This window comes from Copadichromis virginalis, linkage group LG4 (genome assembly GCF_057382275.1).
Source record: "Copadichromis virginalis isolate Kocher_CV1m ecotype Utaka linkage group LG4, C_Virginalis_male_GT1.1, whole genome shotgun sequence".
Lineage (NCBI taxonomy): Eukaryota > Metazoa > Chordata > Actinopteri > Cichliformes > Cichlidae > Copadichromis > Copadichromis virginalis.
In genome coordinates this window covers 24,738,995-24,759,277 of record NC_140621.1, presented here as the reverse complement: position 1 = coordinate 24,759,277, position 20,283 = coordinate 24,738,995, and the positions used below count along the sequence as shown (strand labels likewise).

Here is a 20,283-nt window from a genome sequence, read left to right as displayed (position 1 = left end):
TGTAGCATTAATCTGAATGCTTATTAAAATTTGTTTAAATGTGTTGTAATAAAAATCTATAATTTAATTTAATAATATCAAGTTTGTTTTCCAAAAAGAAAACTCTTTATTCAGAAACATTGTACATTCATTCTTATCTGATCTGTTACATAACAACCTTAAGAATGTTTGTATGTTTTTGACCTTGAAGGGGAGTTCAGAGGTCAAATGTGACATAGTTTTAATTTCTGTATGGTGACAATAAATATCACAATTTTAAGAATAATAGTTCTTAAGGATTTTTTGTCAATTTTTGACCAATAAATTATTAAATTGAAATTAAAATTTAATCGATTGCTAACATGACCTTACACCTAAAACGTTTTATCAGAATTCATTTTAGACTGTTTGAATGATGGTTTACATTACATTAATATGGCTGAATGGCAACAGTTTTGCACTGAAATGTGTCCAGTATGTTCACCTTGGATGGAAGTTATCCACATTACAAAAGTAATCTGAACTCTGATTTTCAAGGTATGCAAGATCTATAAATTAACTTTAGACCGACTATCAATACACAATAATAACACCGACAAATCTAAAAGGCCAAACACACAAAACAGCTTTTTAAACGGAGATTATATTCCAGCATCAAGCAAAAGAGTAAAACACACACACACCAATACACCAATACAACTAGTCTAAGTGTGAGTCTTATTCAATGACCTGGTCCTTGACTGACCCCATTTTTTTCCAGCCTTTTGCTTTTTTCACCCGACCTTTCCTTTTAACCACCCATTTAAGGGTGAGAGACAGAGCGGTTGCATGCTCTTGTGGCATCTGTGTTGCAGCTTTGGGTGCACCGTGGACACTGTGGTATTAGCACACACTTTAAAAACTTAGTTTTACTATAACATTGCTGTTGAAGGTTACTGTTCACTACAGGCCAGAACAACAATGAGGCTACCTGGAAGTATTCTGATGCTTCTCAACTAATGCATATTCTCTGTAAGCCTCTTTGCAACCCATCTCCACATCAGCTCAAGCTTTCTAGTGTCAACTAGCCGCAAATAGACCTGAAAGTGTCTCTTTCAGGTCTAGTTGTGGCTCTCATGCATGTACCTCTCAGAACAGAGCCATACCTCCTCCATAAACAACTGCAGATGGAAATAACAAAGTTCTTCTGTGGTTCAGACTAAAAGTGGCAAATCTGGCTGGTTTATGTACTGTGCCAAACAGTCAATGTGGAAATACCTGTTAGTTTATGTCTGTCCTGATCTCTGATAATTGAAAAAAGGTTTTGAGACACAGCTGCTATTCAGATGCCAGCTCAGAACAAAACTGTGAGCTTACCTTTACAACAATATGGTGTTAGAATTAAGCAATGTATACCTGCAATGCATCCCATGGCCACTTTGTGCCACTGAACATAATCCATACTACAAGTAAGCTACTTTTCCTTCACAAAATAACTGAGAAAAAAACTGGAAAAAATGAATATTTTGCTTTTGAAATTTCACAGACAGAATTGCATGGAGGGCTCTCGTGTGAACCCAGGTGCTTTTATTTTTTATAGCATTTTGGCAACCCACCATGAGGTGATGATCAGTTGACAGTTTGTTATGGAGAAACACCATGTCCATTAACAGAACACTGCTCGGATTCAGACCTGGAAAGCCTTTTCTCCCAATCACCCCTTCCTTTGAGGTGAGTTGCTTGATGAGGTGAGCCCAACTATATCTTGTTGGTACCTCTAAACCTCACGCACTAGCTCAGGCTCCTTCCCCTCCAGAGAGGCGATGTTCCGTGTCCCAATCACTAGTTTTGGTTCCCGGGGATCAGTTGGCCGGTCTCCATCCCTGGCCACTCCCCAGCACTACGTTCCTCCTGCCGGTGGTGCACTGACAGGCGGCATTTTAGCATTTTTTTTTTTTTAAATCAATAAGAATCTAGTCGGGTCTGCTTTTATTTGACATGTTCCTATTGGTAAAGTAGAGGATGAACAGGAAACTGTCTGTCAACATAAACGTCCTGCTGAGTCAGGCTTAAATGAAATGTAACTGTCACTGTATTTGAAGTCTTCATGATTTGTATATATTCAGAGTTTTTCTGCAAACTAAGAAACAAACCTTCCAGAAATACTTTGAAAGTTTTGACAATAGCTATTAACAATTGTGCCAGCTCAATGTGCAATTAGATGAAAACATTGTGTTGTTTTTCGAAAGAATTCCTGGGAAGCATCGGAAATTTGTGGCTGAAGAGAAAGCAGACATTTTTTAAAAGGTCAGAAAAACAACTGAAATGCATAACCACTGTTGTGCAATCAGTGGCATGTGTATGGTTGCAGAACATCAGAGCGGGGAAATAATCATGTTGTTGAATTTGATGTTTTACACAGGAACAGATTAGCATGCTGTCATGCTGAAGATCAGGTAAATCAAGCAGAGCACGATGCGTAGATTTAGGCAGTATCTCGATTGCTCCAAACAAGTAAAAGAGCGTGTTGCAGCACGATGCTTTTTTTCCTGAACACCCTGTTATCAGATAACAGGGTTCTCATGCCTGAACACTAAGCATGTAACGTCTTCTGTATGCGCTTTAGCCTTTTAGCTAAATTTGTTAAATTATGGAAAGCAGGGAGAACATATCACACATTTACTCTAATAAGCATGTGTTTGATTGTTTTTGCTGTTTGACAGTTTAAAAACAAAGATATTTCTCCATCATATATTTTTTAAATTGCACCCAGACCTCATCTGTGGCGAGGAAAGCTGTCGGATTTGGATGATGTCAGACAGTTAGTGTTTACTCCCACTAGTGCCTGTGCGTTTGGAAAGCTGAATGATATACTGCTGCTCAGGGGCATTTTCTGAGCTGGACAGCTATTGTGTTTTTCAGAGAGTTTTGTTTTTAATCCTTGCCGATCCCCTCTGCCCCGCATTCATGCATGCATACTCTTTTGTAATTTTATTTGTCAGACAATGTAATCAAATGAAAGGTAAGCACTCTCCAACAAACAACAGTAATTGTTACTGGCCATTGTATTAAGCCATCCAATGTGCACTTGAACACAAAGCGTTTTTTTTAGGTTGTTTGGGACATTCAGGTGATTTGCGTCATTCACTTATGTTTTTCAATGTATTTCTTCCACTCGCAAACATAAATAAGTGACCAAGGATGATTCAAACATGATGCCATCTATCCTGTGTGTGTAAAGGGGCAATAACCTCTTAGGTTACACTTGCATCTGTTTAGCATTTGGTCAATCAACACAAAGTCGTCTAAGAGGAAATTAAACATAAGTATTTATCTAAAAGAAAAAAAAGTGCTGCATAATTTTCAGACACTGAGGTGAAACATTATTGCTTGCTAACTTGTTTCTGGATGAAGCTAAAGAGAGCAGACCCAAGCATCTCAAGAGAGCCATCTGGCTTGGAAGGCTTGACTCTCAGCCGTTGTTTCACCTCATACATCAAATGTGCAGCAAAAGTGTTTAAAGCTCCAGATTATTTCCTGGAACAGGGAACCACTGGGTCTAACAACACATGTTTCAGAGGACCTTGATTGGTCTGAAGCAACAATGGACTGAAAAAGCTAAGTGGGAGCAGCAGTACTGTAGATCTGGCAGGCTATCATAACAGCACAATATAGAAGCCTAATTAGCCTCACACCTCGAAGCCCATTAGTTCCAATTGAGCTTCCATCGAATGGCCAACGTGATTCCCCTCATCCTGCATTAAAGGCATCCGAGCAGACACATTGTACTTGACAAATGTGCACAAATAAAGAAAGGGAGTTCTGTGAACTTATGTCCTCAGGTTGTGTCTTAAAAATCCTCCAGTGCTCTGATTTAGCATTGCTTTTTGAGCGTAAAAGGCAGTGAATGCTCATTATCGAGAGAGTCTTGTTTTGTCTTCAGCTGTGGGGCATTCGGTGTTATTATATCTAAAAATAAATACTAAATACTAAGGAAAACTGTGCAGCTGGACTCCCGAAACAGAAGCAATGAGACTGTTATAGAAGTCATCTAAAGGATAATTAGGAAAGGCAGTTTTTATTTTCTTTTAGTCATGAAGCGATGATGAAATATCATATTTTGGTGTCCATGCATACTCTCAGTCTGAGAGGCAGATTTCAAATTCAGCTCACAACTTCACACATGTGTAATGGCTGGAATGTTTAGTGTCGCAACATAGAAAAGGGGTCAGGAGCCAGGTTTAGGAATCTTTTCTCCTGTAGTAAACCCTCTTGCTTTGACGCACCCTCACTCCCACTCCTGCAGTTTGGTTAATCATTGCTCCCAGTCGCTGCTAAGCTGCAGAGTGGCGCGGGCTGGCGAAAGAGTCAGAGAGTAAGTGAGAGATAGGTTGTGAAAGAGGGAAACCCTTGGAAAACTGTCACACATGGCGTAACATTTTAGCCACAAGGAAGACCAGGGTCTGAACCTCTCCGGTGCAGCGGGACACGTGCTGAAATGTCACGCGCTCATTATCTCTGTCTGGTAAGAACTTACCCGAGATGCCTACAGTAGAGATGTTTGGAAGAGCAGAGGTTAAAGTACAGTATGGTTTGAAGATATGCCTGTAGTTTCTGCTTCCAAATGACCTATGCCAGAATTTGTGATGGGATGTCACCGTTGTGGGTCTTTTAGCCACCAGAACACAAAAACAGAATTGAAATCAGAACATGTCTGATGCTGTCAGAGGTACAAGAGTCAGCGCTATGATTTGAGCTGGACAATCACGACCTGATGTCAGGCCAGACAAGAGTAGCTCTGATCTCTCAGTGCCTATGGCAATCAGTGAGGCTGTACTGCAGCTAATGCTAATTGTTTCCAGTAGTTATTACACTGAGCAGTCCATTAAGAAAGGCCTTGGTGTAGATTTGATCAAGTCTGATAGTGTGGATATTAAGATTGTGACTGGAACCTCCAAGCTGCTGTTTACCCCAGATTTTAGAAGCTCGATGACATTTTCAGTCAAAACAGAGACTGAAAAACTCGTGAATTAAGCTTTCCCACCCAAGAACATTGCAAACTGTTCATCTGTCACGATACATTGTGCTCTTATCTGTTGAAAAAATACCTACATTCGTTTGTGAAAAATTCCTTACACAACATCACGAGCTCGTCCTCCTATCCACAGCAAGACTGGAACGGAATGGAATTTGAAACGTTTTAGCCAAAAATGTTTCCATGGTCAAGGTGTTTTTTGCAGAAACGTTTCAGATTTCGTTCCGTTCTCCGGCTTCAGTCAAATCTCTCGGGAGTGTTATGGCAGTCGATGCGAAGGTGAGTGACCTCTGGCACACACTGACAAACACTCAACCAAATACTCGCTGGCTTCAGCAAGAAGGTGGACAGCTGCCAGCAGAATCACTGACTACATGCAGCTGTCTCACTGCAGGGACAAACAGCATTTCCTGGAGGTTTTTTGGCCCGATGATGTTCTGGTCTGTCTTGTATAGCTGTAAACTTTGTGGACCATGGCTCTATTTGAATGAATAAGCACTCCTTTCCTCTCCACACTTCTTGAGCGTTAAGAACACAAGTTGAAAAGACATAAGACTTCTCCTTTTATTTTACTTCCTTGCCAGCATACCTTCTAAATTTGGTGTAATTGTAGTGTGAACGATATGGCCCAGCCTTTTCCTGTTGTGGTTCTCTTGTTTTGCGCAGCCAAGCTGAGCCTCATTAACAGCAATGTGTTTGCAATGAGCTTTGATGAATTGTATGTCTCTGTGTCATCCAGGCAGCGTGGCCAGTGTAGATAAGCCCCCTTATGAAGTGAAAACTCTTCTCAGCTCTGCAGTATCCCATCCCAGCACCAACAGCAGAAATAAGGGATGTCACAGCTGTTCCTCTTTTTGGCAGTGCTCATTGTCTCCTGCAGTATCCAGGTGGGTCCAAAAACATGTTTAAAAGCACACACACACAGACTAATATCTATCTATCTATCTATCTATCTATCTATCTATCTATCTATCTATCTATCTATCTATCTATCTATCTATCTATCTATCTATCTATCTATCTATCTATCTATCTATCTATCTATCTATCTATCTATCTATCTATCTATCTATCTATCTATATATAGATATATATATATTAGTCAATGACCCTCACAGTTAAGACTTGTCTTAGAGAGTTACAGAAACCTAAACACTCTGTACAGTAGCGTAAGTACAGTATTATCGTGTGACAAGGTCTTATTTTGATTGATTAAATCTCCAGTATGACAACCAGTTGTTTACAGCTACCGTATATATAAAGTGAACTGAAACAAATGAACGTCAGCTGGCCAGTTGCTTTGCACGAGGTTCATGTTCTCAGTATTCTTCATGTCTATCTGGTTGAAATGTATCCGTAAGTCTCCAGGAAAACAGACCTTCCAGATATTTTTTCTTTAATTGTGTTGCTGTTATTGTCTCCTTAGGTTTCTGCTGTTGTTTCCCTGCAAAAGGTGACGGAGCGCTGGGAATTGTACAGGAAAGAGTGTGAACGCAACAACAGCCAAGATCCACCAAGCACCGGTGAGCTAAACACTGTGTTAGACTTGTAATTTAATTTTAACTTTAGGCCCTTTCACACTGCAATTAAAATCCAACCTGCACCATTTACCAAAAGTTTCTAAGTGTTACTCATTCATTGGAGATATCATCCAGTTTTATATGGCGTTATTTTTGTGCCACTATTCTGAGTGCACGTAAAAAAAATTTAACAGGCATTTCCAAAAACGTTAGAGCACTTTTGCAAATATGTGATGTCTTGATAAATCGAGCAGATATTTGAAGTTCACACAGCACCATTCTCGCATGAAAATATCTTAAAAGTTTATTTTGTGACCCAGAAAGAGCAATATTTCAAACTCCGCCACTCTGTGTTCCTCCTCCACTGCCTCATTTGAGTTTGGGACGAAATGGATTCTGGGATATTGCATTTCGTCATTTTGAGCTGATTGGAGACCAAAACAGCCAATCAGATTTTGTTGCATCCAAGTCTGTGATTGGCTGGTTTTGTGGCACAAATATAACGGTGTACAGAAAGCGTTGAACATGCACGGGCAGAAATGTTGAGAGTACAAGCAACACATTGCAAGCGAGCGCAAACGCAAAAACTGAGGGAGAGAGGATGCTATTGAGTGTGTGTATAGATAATCAATAACACTGAAATACATTTTTTGCACGTAGCAATGAATTTTGTTCATTGAAATGTAGCTTTTCTTCGCTCAAAATAAACTTCTCCTCAAAATGCAACACTTGCACCTGCAATTTTTTTTTAAAGTACCCTCAAATTTTTAATATTTCACTCTGAGCAAGTGACAAGAGCATAATATATCACAGTATACTAAAATCTGTCTGGCCTCAGATTTGGAGGTGCTGAACCTCATTCCCGCTGCTTCACACTTGGTTGCGAACCGTTCCAGTGTGAGCTGGAGGCCATCACCCGATGAAGCCAACAGAACCACACGGTCGAATGCCTTCTCCAAGTCCACAAAACACATGTAGACTGGTTGGGCAAACTCCCATGCACCCTCAAGTATCCTTGAGAGGATAAAGAGCTGGTCCAGTGTTCCGCGACCAGGACAAAAACCACATTGTTCCTCCTGTATCTGAGGTTTGACTATCGGACGAACTCTCCTTTCCAGCACCCTGGCATAGACTTTCCCAGGGAGGCTGAGGAGTGTGATCCCCCTGTAGTTGGAACACATCCTCCGGTCCCCCTTCTTAAAAATGGGGGCCACCACCCTGGTCTGCCAGTCCAGGGGTACTGCCCCAGATCTCCACGGAACGTTGTAGAGGCGTGTCAACCAGGACAGCCTTAGAATGTCCAGAGCCTTCAGTAACTCGGGGCGGACCTCATCCACACCAGGGGCTCTGCCACCAAGGAGTTGTTTAACTACCTCAGTGACCTCGCCCCCGGAAATTGGTGGGTCAACCCGCTCATCCCCAGACTCTGCTTCCTCATCGGAAGACGTGTCAGTGGGATTAAGGAGGTCCTTGAAGTATTCCTTCCACGCCCGACAATTTTCTCAGTCGACGTCAGCAGCGCTCCACCAGAGCTATACACAGTGCAGGTAGAGCACCGCTTTCCCCTCCTGAGACGCCTGACGGTTTGCCAGAATCTCTTCGAGGCAGTCCGAAAGTCTTTTTCCATGGCCTCTCCGAACTCCTCCCACATCCGAGTTTTTGCCACTGCCCGAGACGCATTCCGCTTGGCTTGTCAGTACCTGTCAGCTGCCTCCGAAGTCCCACAGGCTAACCAAGCCCGATAGGACTCCTTCTTCAGCCTGGTGGCTCCCTTCACCTCTGGAATCCACCATTTGTTTAGGGGTTACCACCATGACAGGCACCAACCACCTTGCGGCCGCAGCTCAATGCAGCAGCTTCAGCAATGGAGATGCTGAACATGGTCCATTCGGACAATGTCCCCAGTCTCCTGTCACGGTCCGCTGTGACGGACCGAGTGGAGAATGCGTGTAATGGACCCAGGTGCGAACACGAGTGAGCAGACGGGAGTGAGCTTTAACAGAAGGCGAGCCTTTAATATGGCTGAAAACAAGGTGTACAAATACAGCAGGGATAACGTGGCTAAACAGAAACCTGAACTGGGAACAAACGATGATGAGGCTATGGCTTGGAAGACAACAGACCAGGCATGGAAACACGGAGGGTGGGAACACAGACGACGCGACGCAGACTGTATGAAACACAGAGACTAAATACACATGAGGGATGATCAGGGGAAGTGACCACACATGGGAACGCAGCTGACACACATGAACTTAACGACAGGACAGGAGGAGTAAAACTGAATACACTGACAGTGAATGCAGGCCTTCAAAGTAAAACAGGAAACATGAGACATGAACCGGGGAGACGTAGTACAGGGGGAGGTGACATAACTGACAGCATGAACTTGACAGTACAAGACACACAGACATAAACACACGAAGGGCAAGGGAGACGTAATGCAGGGGTGATATATACAAATGGCTGGACTACCTTAGAGAACCTAAACAAATAATAAACATCAAAATAGGCTATGCATAACACACTGGGTCACACGACCCAGGACCATGACAGTCTCCCTCTAAAATGCTGGTGATGCTCTGCCGGAGGTGTGCGTTGAAGATCTCACGGACTGGGGCCTCTGCTAGGCGTCCCATATGATCTTTCTCTTAGTATTTAGGCATGAACACAACGCCGACAGCCCAAGGCAAAGATGAAACCAGCACAAAGAGACTTTAAAGCAATTGTAATGAAGGAAAAGGAGAAGGAATAGGGAGGTCCTTTTCCATCAGGCTAAATGAAATAAATATAAAGGGGCCGTGGTAGCTAAGGAGTATGAAACTCAAGAGCAACTACTTCAGTAAACACATTAGCTAGATGGTAACTATAATAGTTTGCTCTTTAGAATTCAAAGCAGACATTTTAGAGTTGAGTTGGGCTATGACAGTGAACCAACAGAAAGGTATTATAACCTTTTAATGCAAAACTATTAATTATAACCACTTCAGCAAAATATGCAACATTTCGGAGCAATGTAAATGCGACAGTAAGAGATATTTGTATGATTTGCAAACACATTGTTGAGAAAAGCCTTTTAATGTTGCAGAACAGGTAACAGCTTGCTCACCAGTCCATGAGGCGGCAGCGATTTCCTCTCCAGTCATACATTTACTACACCATGCTCACTTTCTGCTCATGCTTAGTAAAAAGCAGCTCCCATCTGCAAAATGTTTAACTACACGCTAAACGCTACCCTTCAGTCGCATTAAAGACCGTTATCATGTTTTATGCTCGCTGGTTAGTGCAGCAGATTGCTCCAACTTTCAGAAAGGCTGCTTCCCACACTGCATGCAAAATCACACCACTTTGCAGCACTTACATACCTTTCCTGTCACCCTTCATTAGCGTAAGAGCAGCTTAGCCTATACATCACTTCACGAACACCCATCTCTCCGTATAGTTAATGTTGTTTTGGTCCTCTGTTCTGAAACACGATTGAAGACGTGATATACTGTAAGTAGGAGGTCAGGACTCTGAAGTCAAGCTAACTTGCCCTGATGTTTACATAATAGCTACTAGCAGCAATCATTCCAAATATATAATATATAATTAATTTTTACTACATTCTGCAAGTTTTAGACTCTCAGGGTTAGTCTGTGGTTTCTCAGCATATATATTGTGATGTTATGGTTTTTTTTGTTTAATCACAGACCTCGTGTGCAACAGGACTTTTAACAATTATGCCTGTTGGCCCGATGGACTCCCTAACACTACTGTTGTTGTGCCATGCCCGTGGTATTTGCCATGGCACCGTAAAGGTAAGAGATGTGTGAGTTTTTGGCCATACACAATATTTCAGACATGCTCATGCCAGGTCACTTAAAATGCCCTGCAGAGAAGGACAGCTGCCTATGACCGGACTTCTCAGTAAATCACAGAGGTCTGTTTCTGTGTGTGTGTGCGTAGTTCAGCATGGCGTGGTGTATCAGGAATGTGATGTGAATGGCCAGTGGGTGACTACATATAATACCAGCGAGTGTGATTCTCATGAACAAGCACCACATCTGGTAAGAATAGTCTTTTTTTATTCTATTTGATCTGAAAGCATTAGATATAGCTGAGAGAAGCTAAAGAATAAAGAAATTTTGTCTAATTTTACTATAAATAAAAAATAAAAATGAAAAAGATTTAACAAACGTGTGCTCTGATCTGCAGCAGTACTATGTCCATATTCGGATCATGTACACGGTGGGCTATTCCTTATCCCTGGTGGCTTTAGTGTTGGCTCTTGGCATCCTCATATTCTTTAGGTAATAATCATTTACACCTTAAATCATTTCAAGCACATTTTAAGAGAGCAAAACCAGATGATTGATACACCAACAGATTACCTCTTGGATGATTGTTGCTTCTCCTTCATCAGGAAACTCCACTGCATGAGGAACAACATCCACATGAATCTTTTTGCCTCTTTCATCCTGCGAGCTTTGTCTGTCCTCATCAAAGATGCTCTGTTCGAAACCAGCCACATAGCACAGGGCCTGAACAGAGACGAGGAGCAGGGATTCCCCCCTGCATCTATAGCTCCAATAGAGCTGCTGGTCAACAACGAGGTCAGTTTTGCTCTTCATATTTAACAGTGATCACCAAAGACTTAACACAGGTGGAAATGAGACAAATGTTTTCTTATTTGTGATCTTTCTATTATTATTTTTTGATTAGCTGATAAATTAAAAGTGCAAAACAGTTCTGGATCTAGGTTCTGATCGTTATAGTATGTTCACAATGTGTCATAAAGGTAAATGTTGAGCTCTATAAGAACAAAAATCCTGATTCTGTTTAAAGGATTCATATATGCGCTCATTAGACAATTTGTTTAGTACTTACTAGTACCACTGCCTAAGTTTCCTGTTCTTAACTGACAGAAGTGGTACCCAGTGTGGCCCATCTGCTTCTGGTTTCGGCATGTCATACATTCAGAGATGCTCTTCTGTCTGGCTTGGTTGTAATGAGTGGTTATTTAAGTAACAGTTGCTTTCCTACACTGAAAAAAAGGCCATGTTGGATTTACTTGATTCAATAGTGGACATTGGTTGCACACAAATGTTTTGCTTTGGCAGAAACTTAAACAACTGAGTTAAATCAACACAACTTTTTCATATTCAGTAAACCGGTGCATTTTGTGTTCATAAATCGCGATTGAAACATGTTCAGATGAAGTATGTTGAGATCTTGGAATATTTTAATCCTTCACAATTTTGTCATTTTATTTCAACACTATTCAATAACTTTTACCCCAATACTACTTGGTCACTTAAATACTACTTGCTGTCTTCATATTACATAATGTTCAACAAAGTCCTGATCCTGGTTACCATAAAAATTGAATGGGTCTTCAACAACTACCATCCTTCTTTATCCTGGTTGCAGGAGGGCTGTGAAACAACCCTGAAGTGATAGGTTACGGTGCAGGGTACACCCTGGACAGCTGACCAGTCTATCACATAGAAACAAACAACCATTTACACTTACATTCACAGGTAATTTAGAATTACCAGTTAACCCTAACTCTAATAACTGCATACCGAAACCAGAATACCCAGAGAGAAACCTGCAAACTAGCCAGAATGTGGATTTGAACACAGGACCTTCTTACTGTGAAGCAACAGCACTAACCACCATGCCAACAATCTAGGAAATGTAGGAAAGCTATGATTTCCTGTATTTGATGCAGAATTTTTTTGTTTTTGTAATAATCCACAATAAATAGCAATAGCATGCACGTGGTGCGTGTGTAGTTCTCTGCCTCTTATAACTCCAGTGATTTTCCTGCAGTTTGAAATCTTGTGCGATCTTGTGAATTTCATGAGTTCAGCAACTAACCACTCTTACTAGATTGTATCATGTCGTCTCAACAAGAACAAATTAAGTTTTTGAATTTCGTACAGATTCTTCATGATTTAATTACGTTCATAGAAACATGAAATTACTGTGTTCAAATTACAAGTTAGACTTTTTTAATGTAACAACCACCCAATTTACTTTTTTTGGTATACTAAAAAAAGTAGAGGTGGCTGCTCGACTTGACTGAGATGGATGCCTTCCTGAAACCACGATCTAAAGAGCGCGAGTCTGAAACCCGTGCAGTGTCGCGGGATTTAACATTGATATATTATTGACTTACTTCACTTGAACATGATATGAACAATTTAATCTAGCCTCTCTGCATATCATGTAGTTTCTACACTATGTAGTTACACTTAACTTTAAAGCATGAGGCACTTGTGTTAAATACACGCAAGATGCTTACGTAAATCCAAGAGCTGGCCAAACAATTTTTTTCAGTGTATCAGCTTTCTGACTGAAAAAGCAGACTAGACCAGTGTGATCAGATGAGATGAGATATTTGAGCCATCTTATGACATTCAGAGATGGACCTGCTTTTGTATTTTGGATCATTGTCCTGCTTGAGAACCCAAGTGCACTTCAGCTTGAGGTCACGAACAGATGGCCAGACATTCTCCTTCGGGATGTTTTGATAGACATCAGAATTCATGGTTCCATTTACTACAGCAAGTCCTTCAGGTCGTGAGGCAGCAAAACAGCCCCAGACCATCACACTACCACCACCATATTTTACTGTTGGTATGATGTTCCTTTTCTGAAATGCAGTGTTTATGTCTGCCGTTACTTTTACGGCAGACATAATGGGACTGAAACCTTTCAAAAAGTTTAGCTTTCTCTTATGGGTATCATCCAGATGTTTTGTTTTTTTTTGGCAAATATAAGATGAACCTTTGTGTTCTTTTTGATGTGGTTTTCTCCTTGAACTCTCCCTTCGGTGCCATTTCCCCCCAGTCTCCTTCCTATGGCTGAATCATGAACTCTGAACTTAACTGAGACATGTGAAGCCTGTGGTTCTTTAATGTTGTTCTGGGTTATTTTGTGATCTCCTGGATGAGTCATCAATGTGCTTTTGGAGCCGGTCATTCCTGGGAAGGTTAACCACTGTTCCAAGTTTTCCCCATGTGTAAATAATGACTCTCACAGTGATTCACTGGAGTCCTGGAGCCTTGGAAATGGCTCTGAACCCTTTCCAGGCTGATAGATGTTAGTGACTTTGTTTCTCAGGTGTTTCTTTAGATTGTAGCATGATGCGTTGCTTTTGGGGATCTTTTAACCTGTTTCACTTTGTCAGACAGGTTCTATGTAAGTAATTTCCTGATTCAGCCGGTCTGCCAGTAATCATGTCTGAGCCTGTTTAGTGAAACTGAACTCAGCTTCCCAAAAAAAGAGATTAATCACAGTTAATTCATGATGTAACAAGAGGGTCAATTACTTTTTCACACAGGACCAGTGCCAATTTTCTTCCTTAATCAATAAAATCTTTATTTAAAAACTGCATTTTGCATTTACTTATCTCTGTCTAATATCCACATTATATTTAATTGTTTTTAATCTCAAAACAGTTACAGCTAAAAAGGCTTTAATTGATTACTTATGTTAGTCAAGCAAGTGAGGAGTCTCACCAACACAACAAAGATGAGAGACTGCATACATGACCAAAATAAAATACGTTTACTGTGGAAGAGATACATATATAAAAGGAGGATCATGTGCACTGGGTTGTCACAGATGGCTGAAATTGGGTTTAAAGTTGCTGCTGTTGTAAAATCTTACCTCTGTGGGCACAGAGCCTGAATCTCACATCGGCTAAATAATGTGTCAGGCGACTCCTCTCGGCAGTGTAAAATATGTGATATTAAACTTTTCTTGCAGACAATGGTCAGCTGTCGCATTGCCATGGTTATGATGCAGTATAGTATCATGGCTAACAGCTACTGGTTGCTGGTGGAAGGCATCTACCTCCACAACCTCCTGGTCATCACTGTGTTTACGGAGAGGAACTACTTCAAAATTTACCAGTGCATCGGTTGGGGTGAGCTGGCCTGAATCTGTGAAGTCATAAGTCAGGGGGTGCAAGTCAATTATGTGTTATACGATACTTTTTGAATTGAGCCAAATGAAGTAAGAGCATACAAATTGTCAAGTGCTAATTGGCTGTTTTGCATTTAGACATCTCTTGTTTTTTTCACAGGTACCCCATTAATATTCCTCGTGCCATGGGTGGCGATTAAATACCTGTATGAAAATCAGGAGTAAGTTTCCCTCTCTTTCCCTCTTCCCTGTTCTCCAGGTTGTTTAACAAGGGTGGAAACCTGCCAACGAGTTTAAATTTTAGCTTGTAACATTTGTATCAGGACACCATGTCAAAAAAAAAGTCAGCAGATTGTCTTTCTCCAAAAATCTTGATGCTTGCGGTTAATTTAACACACAATTTACTACATGAAGGATTGGCTGCAATTCAACTTTTCACACATGTTTTATCTCCTGCTGGATGCCAGTCTGGTTTAACAGCTGTGTTTGCACATTCTTAATATTTCATGTTAGCTTTCAGCAGGACGCCAAATATTCTGGAGTAAGGAGTAAATGAAGTGCTTTTAAGGTCACACTGTGCTCTTATGTAAAGTCTTAAAAGCCTTAACAACATGTTTTACAGTGTGAGCCGTGTCCACAAGCGTTCTAGTAAAATAGAGGAAATATGTCAGGTGGTCTCTCACTGATATTTCATTCAGTGCTTTTCTTTCATTCTTTTCAGTTGCTGGGAGCAAAATATAAACATGAAATACTGGTGGATCATACGCGCTCCGATACTGGCAGCTGTTATGGTAATTTTGTCGTCGTCCTCCTCCTCGTTATGTGTCTTCGCATCTTGTTATGCCATGTCCTTTTTTTAACATTTCAATTATTTCTGCATGTAAACGTTAATGGGAAAAAAGCAGCTTCGCCTTAAAGTGGTATATGACTGTGAATCAAGCATTTCCAGCTATTTTTATCCCCCACTGGTGCACCTGCTGGGGACAGGAAGAGACTGAACAGGGTGATCCGAAGGGCCAGCTCTGTTCTAGGATGCCCTCTGGACCCAGTGGAGGTGGTGAGTGACAGGAGAATGGCGGCTAAGCTGTCATCCCTGTTGGACAACGTCTTCCACCCCATGCAGCAGACTGTGACAGCACTGAGCAGCTCCTTCAGTGGGAGACTGCGGCACCCACGGTGTGGGACGGAGAGATTTCGCAGGTCTTTCCTCCCCACTGCTGTCAGACTCCACAACAAAGACTTTAACTGAACAAACACACACATCCACACATGTGCAATAACACTAAGTGCAATAATCTTTTCTGGCATCGTTGTATTTTTACTCAGTTGTATATAGCATTCGTATTCTATTTTTATCTTATTGTATATTTTTATTCTATTTTATTCTACTGTATATAGTATATTATTTTATTCTATTCTGTACAGCTGTGTACTGTATTTATTCTTATTGTATTCTAATTTTTGCGTCATAACTTTTGCACTGTCCACTTCCTGCTGTGACAAAACAAATTTCCCACGTGTGGGACTAATAAAGGTTATCTTATCTTATCTTATCTTATCTTAAACACACCTCTTTTATTCATGTTGTGTTAAAGGTAAGATGTGCTTCACCCAGAACTTCTGTGAAGCCTGTCAGGACTCAAAGATTTGTGGATTAAATCTAATTAATATTTGCATTGTGACCAGCTCTGCATACTCTCTTCATCCTGTCACCAGGACTTTTATTAGACATGTGTTCTGCAAAGGTCACTTCTAAGCGTTTACACAAGTCCAATTTGTCGTGGCTCTTAAGTGAGGCCAGACATCCTGGCACTTTCCATGCATTTATCGTCCAGCTAAGTGACCTGTATCCCACAGGAATTCCTGTGTTTGAGTTCCTGTTGGAATGGGAGGGCTGGTCCCAATTTCACTGTTTCCCTCTTTATCTTGGTCCCACCATTCTCAAACTGCACGACACAGTAGAAAACTACACTGTAGTATTCACATTAATTGTGTGTGTGTAGTGTGTGCGTGTTAGACTGCTCCAGGTGTTACAGATATTTTGACAATTACAGCAATTTCATTCAAGTCTGTGCAAACATAGAACTACAGATATGCATATGTAGATAAATATGTAGGTGGTTTAATACGCAGTGGGCTGACAGATTTAGCCAGCCTATAGTTAGCTTAGCATCTGTTATATACACTCGCCGGCCACTTTGATACAGCATCGTGGCATAAACTTTGTACTTCAAACTGAGCATCAGAATGGAAAAGACAAGTGATTTAAGTGATGCTGAATGCACCAAGTTGTCGGTACCGTGCAGGCTGGTCCGAGTATTTCACCTACAATCATCTCTATGGTTTACAGCAGCGGTCCCCAACTCCCAGTTCACAGACTGGTACCGGTCCGTGAGTCGTTTCTAGTATGATTCAGCATCGTTTGAGGCTCGGGTGTGAAATGTATGGTTTTATGGGGTTTTAGTGTTATTTTGTTATCGTTTTTATCGTTAACTCGGTTTTCCTGGGTCTTTTCACGTGTGTTATGAATAAAGCTTCTTTTTTCGGTACCGGTACTAGTTTTATTTTGTTGTATTTATCCGCGACACCTTAAAGGCCGGTCCGTGAAAATATTGTCGGGCATAAACTGGCAAAAAAGGTTGGGGACCGCTGGTTTACAGAGCGATCAAAAAAATAGATATATATTTTCAGTTTGGACCCCTTACTACCAAATGATCATCATTTAAATACCACAACCTGCCTGAGCATTGTTGTCAACTATGCTTATCCCTTTATCACCACACTGTACCCATCACCTGATGGCTGCTTCCAGCAGGATAACTTGGCATGTGGAGGAATAGGAGATTTACATCATGGATGTGCAACTAACATGGACCAAAATCTCGGAGGAATCTTTTCAGGGCTGTGTTGAATCTATGCCATGATGAATTAAAACACTTCTATATTGGCTCTAAAGTGATATTAGTAAGATGTACCTAATGAAATGGCCAGCAAGTGCATATTAATATTGATTAACAATTTATCATGGCTATGGTTAAGCTCCTTTTTTAAATATTACAAGTTACCGTATGGTTTAAATGTTGAATAATTGTGCAGCGTTACACAGTTCCGTTCACCATTAAATTCTCATGCCAGTACATACTGGGCTGCTGATATAACAATCCGTGACAGAAATCTAATGCACGCATTAGGTCCAAGCACCACAAATTACCCATGACAAATTATTTTAAAATATTAAAGGTCACATCATAAGTGATTTCATCAGGAGAACACCTACTGTTGTCTGAAATGCCAGCTGTTATGAAAGGGTTTCCCAATGTGCTTGAAAACACTTTTTTGCACAGCTATTGGGACTAATGCTGATCCTTTGTGATATTTGTAACTCGGATTTCTTCCATTTCTCTCATTAATCACAATTTTTCTGGGCCTGTATGCATCTGGAAGATCCATCTCCACTGTACTGGAGAAAGATGAGCTTTATGATGGTATCTTTTGCATAATATAAGTAAACTATTTCCAGTAACACCGTCTTTCTCTGTCTCTTACAGATCAACTTCCTTATCTTCATCCATATCATCAAAATTCTCGTGTCAAAGCTCCGAGCACACCAAATGAGATACACAGACTATAAGTTTCGGTGAGTGTGAATATGATGTTGTTTTTCTATTGATTTGCGTTTTTTTCTCTCTACTTAGTCTTTGCTTTCTCTCCTTTGTCTCTCCTTTCCTCCGTCCCAGGTTGGCTAAGTCAACGCTAACTTTGATCCCGCTGCTCGGGATCCATAATGTGGTCTTTATCTTCGCAACAGATGAGTCCACCAGTGGCAGCATCGGCTTGCGTCTCACCAGGCTCTTCTCTGACCTCTTCTTCTCCTCCTTCCAGGTTGGACTTTAACAACAAATGACTGTCAGTCATGAACTTTGAAACATGTTTATTTTTTCACAACACTATTTCTAGTATGATTCAGCATCATTAATCACCTTAAGGAGAGTGGTGTGCCTCAGGACAGTGAATTAAGCCATCTCTGGTTTCAATGAAAGTTATTGTTAAAGCTTTATGTGGTGTAATAATTCACCTCAGCTGTCCTTGCATAAGTACAGAACAGGAAAAGAAAATACACACCTCAAACCATCAAAAACGGTTACGGTTTGTCTGAGATGCACACAATACAGCCTTCATGCTACAGCTGTGCCAAGAATGGATGCCAAGGCGTAATGGTCCAGAAAGGCAAAGTCCACATATGGAGGCACTTAGGGTGGCAGTTGCTGGTAGGTTTTCAAGGCAGGAGGTCATGATTCACATCCAGTTTTTCTCTGATTTGTTTAGGTATCAGTTACTGCTTGATACCAAAAAGGTGAGGTTTAGGGGAGAGAATTGTGATTTGGGCTTAAATATAGCCCTCAACGCTTTCCATGGAAAACTACTTGGTAATACATGGTACTCAGTGCCTAGGAACTGGCAATTTGTCCGGGTTGTTTCACCTCTCACCCTGTGACAGCTCGTGAACTCACACAAAACTCACACAAACTGATTGATTGATGGAAACTAGTTAATTTAATTTTGTGCTTGTAGTAGACAGAATGAAATCAGTATTGTTTGTCTTCACAGGGTCTCCTGGTGGCAATCTTGTACTGCTTTGTCAACAAAGAAGTGAGCCATCTCGATTGCACAACAAATACACCATCTTCACCATCTTCAGATGTTCGAAGCTTTGTAGTGTCTACTTTATGTCTCTGCTGTCTCCCCAGGTGCAGTCTGAGATCCTGAAGAAGTGGAAGCGCTGGAAGCTAGGGAGGAACATTGAGGAGGAGTACCGCCACACCTATAGCAATACCCCAAACACAAAAACAACCAGTCTCTTAAACCACGCCCCTCGAATGCCTCACCTCCCAGACATCGCCAAAACCACCGCCCCAGTCTGTAGCCCCGAGGAGAGGCACATGCTCGTCGCTACCAACCAAAATGGCATGGTCAACAGTACGGAGGAAGGGAAGTGTGCCTCACTGCTGCACGAGGGGACCATCAGTAACTATATCCTGGTAGAGGACATCAGCATTACTGACAAGCTGCAGTGTTACGAAGTGCAGAAAGAGAACGTGGAGAGCCACCTGTGAAAGCTACTGGGACTACTTAAAAAAGGAAGTTGGATGGCTTTGGGCTCTCATCGTGCTCTGACAGACTGACCTGCTCAGCTGTAAAGAGTCAAGTTAATGGTGTCACTTTTCAGGTCGGCCCTCAGAGATCTGCGTCACTGGAGAGCTGTCGCCACAGTCTGAGAGGAGGATCAGGAAGGGCATCCACGCTGACATTTCGAATGTGCTGCGAGTCTCGTGAACGGATTAGTTTAGATGTTTTTTAGCACAGAATAATAAGCTGCTGCATGCTGAACAATTTTTTGCAACAGCATCCCGAGGCAGATAAGCCACGGAAGATCGTAATGACATACCAAACATGAAACCTGAAGTAACAAAAAAATAAATAAATAAACCCCAACTGTAAAGGTCACAGGGTCCTTGCTTGAGCCTCTGCTTTAACTTATCCTATCTATCAAATTTCTGGTACTAAAGTTTAAATACAAAGAGAGCATTGAACTGAATACACACAAAAAAGACTACAAAATATACAAAATAACATGTAGGTAGGAACAGATGGGAAACCTTTTTTCACACACACACACACACATATATATATATATATATATATATATATATATATATATATATATGCTTTGCTCTAATATCTGTAAATGTTTTCCTGTCTATGTGATTTAGATGAAAATGTGCAGAAAAAAAAGAAAAATTCTGTTGACTATACCTCAAACAATATGGTGACCACAGTGTTGTTCAAGTG

At 41.1% G+C, this 20,283-nt stretch overlaps 1 protein-coding gene across 2 annotated transcripts in view; it reads left to right on the top strand.

Moving 5' to 3' along the window:
• gcgra (glucagon receptor a) overlaps nt 1-19,938 on the top strand; it is a 49,153-nt gene extending 29,215 nt beyond the window's left edge. Inside the window, exons 1-14 of one of the 2 annotated variants that reach the window (XM_085454412.1) lie at nt 4,191-4,483; nt 5,733-5,880; nt 6,420-6,516; nt 10,206-10,313; nt 10,462-10,562; nt 10,711-10,805; nt 10,919-11,108; nt 14,275-14,434; nt 14,594-14,654; nt 15,155-15,224; nt 17,982-18,070; nt 18,171-18,315; nt 19,042-19,083; nt 19,182-19,938. In XM_085454412.1, the coding sequence (XP_085310538.1) occupies nt 5,827-5,880; nt 6,420-6,516; nt 10,206-10,313; nt 10,462-10,562; nt 10,711-10,805; nt 10,919-11,108; nt 14,275-14,434; nt 14,594-14,654; nt 15,155-15,224; nt 17,982-18,070; nt 18,171-18,315; nt 19,042-19,083; nt 19,182-19,547 (1,578 nt within the window). In that variant the 5' untranslated portion in view covers nt 4,191-4,483; nt 5,733-5,826 and the 3' untranslated portion in view covers nt 19,548-19,938. Of the gene's footprint in view, nt 1-4,190; nt 4,484-5,732; nt 5,881-6,419; nt 6,517-10,205; nt 10,314-10,461; nt 10,563-10,710; nt 10,806-10,918; nt 11,109-14,274; nt 14,435-14,593; nt 14,655-15,154; nt 15,225-17,981; nt 18,071-18,170; nt 18,316-19,041; nt 19,084-19,181 lie in introns of those variants that run through there. The other variant, XM_085454411.1, reaches the window with a different exon arrangement.
• Nucleotides 19,939-20,283: the final 345 nt, after the last annotated feature.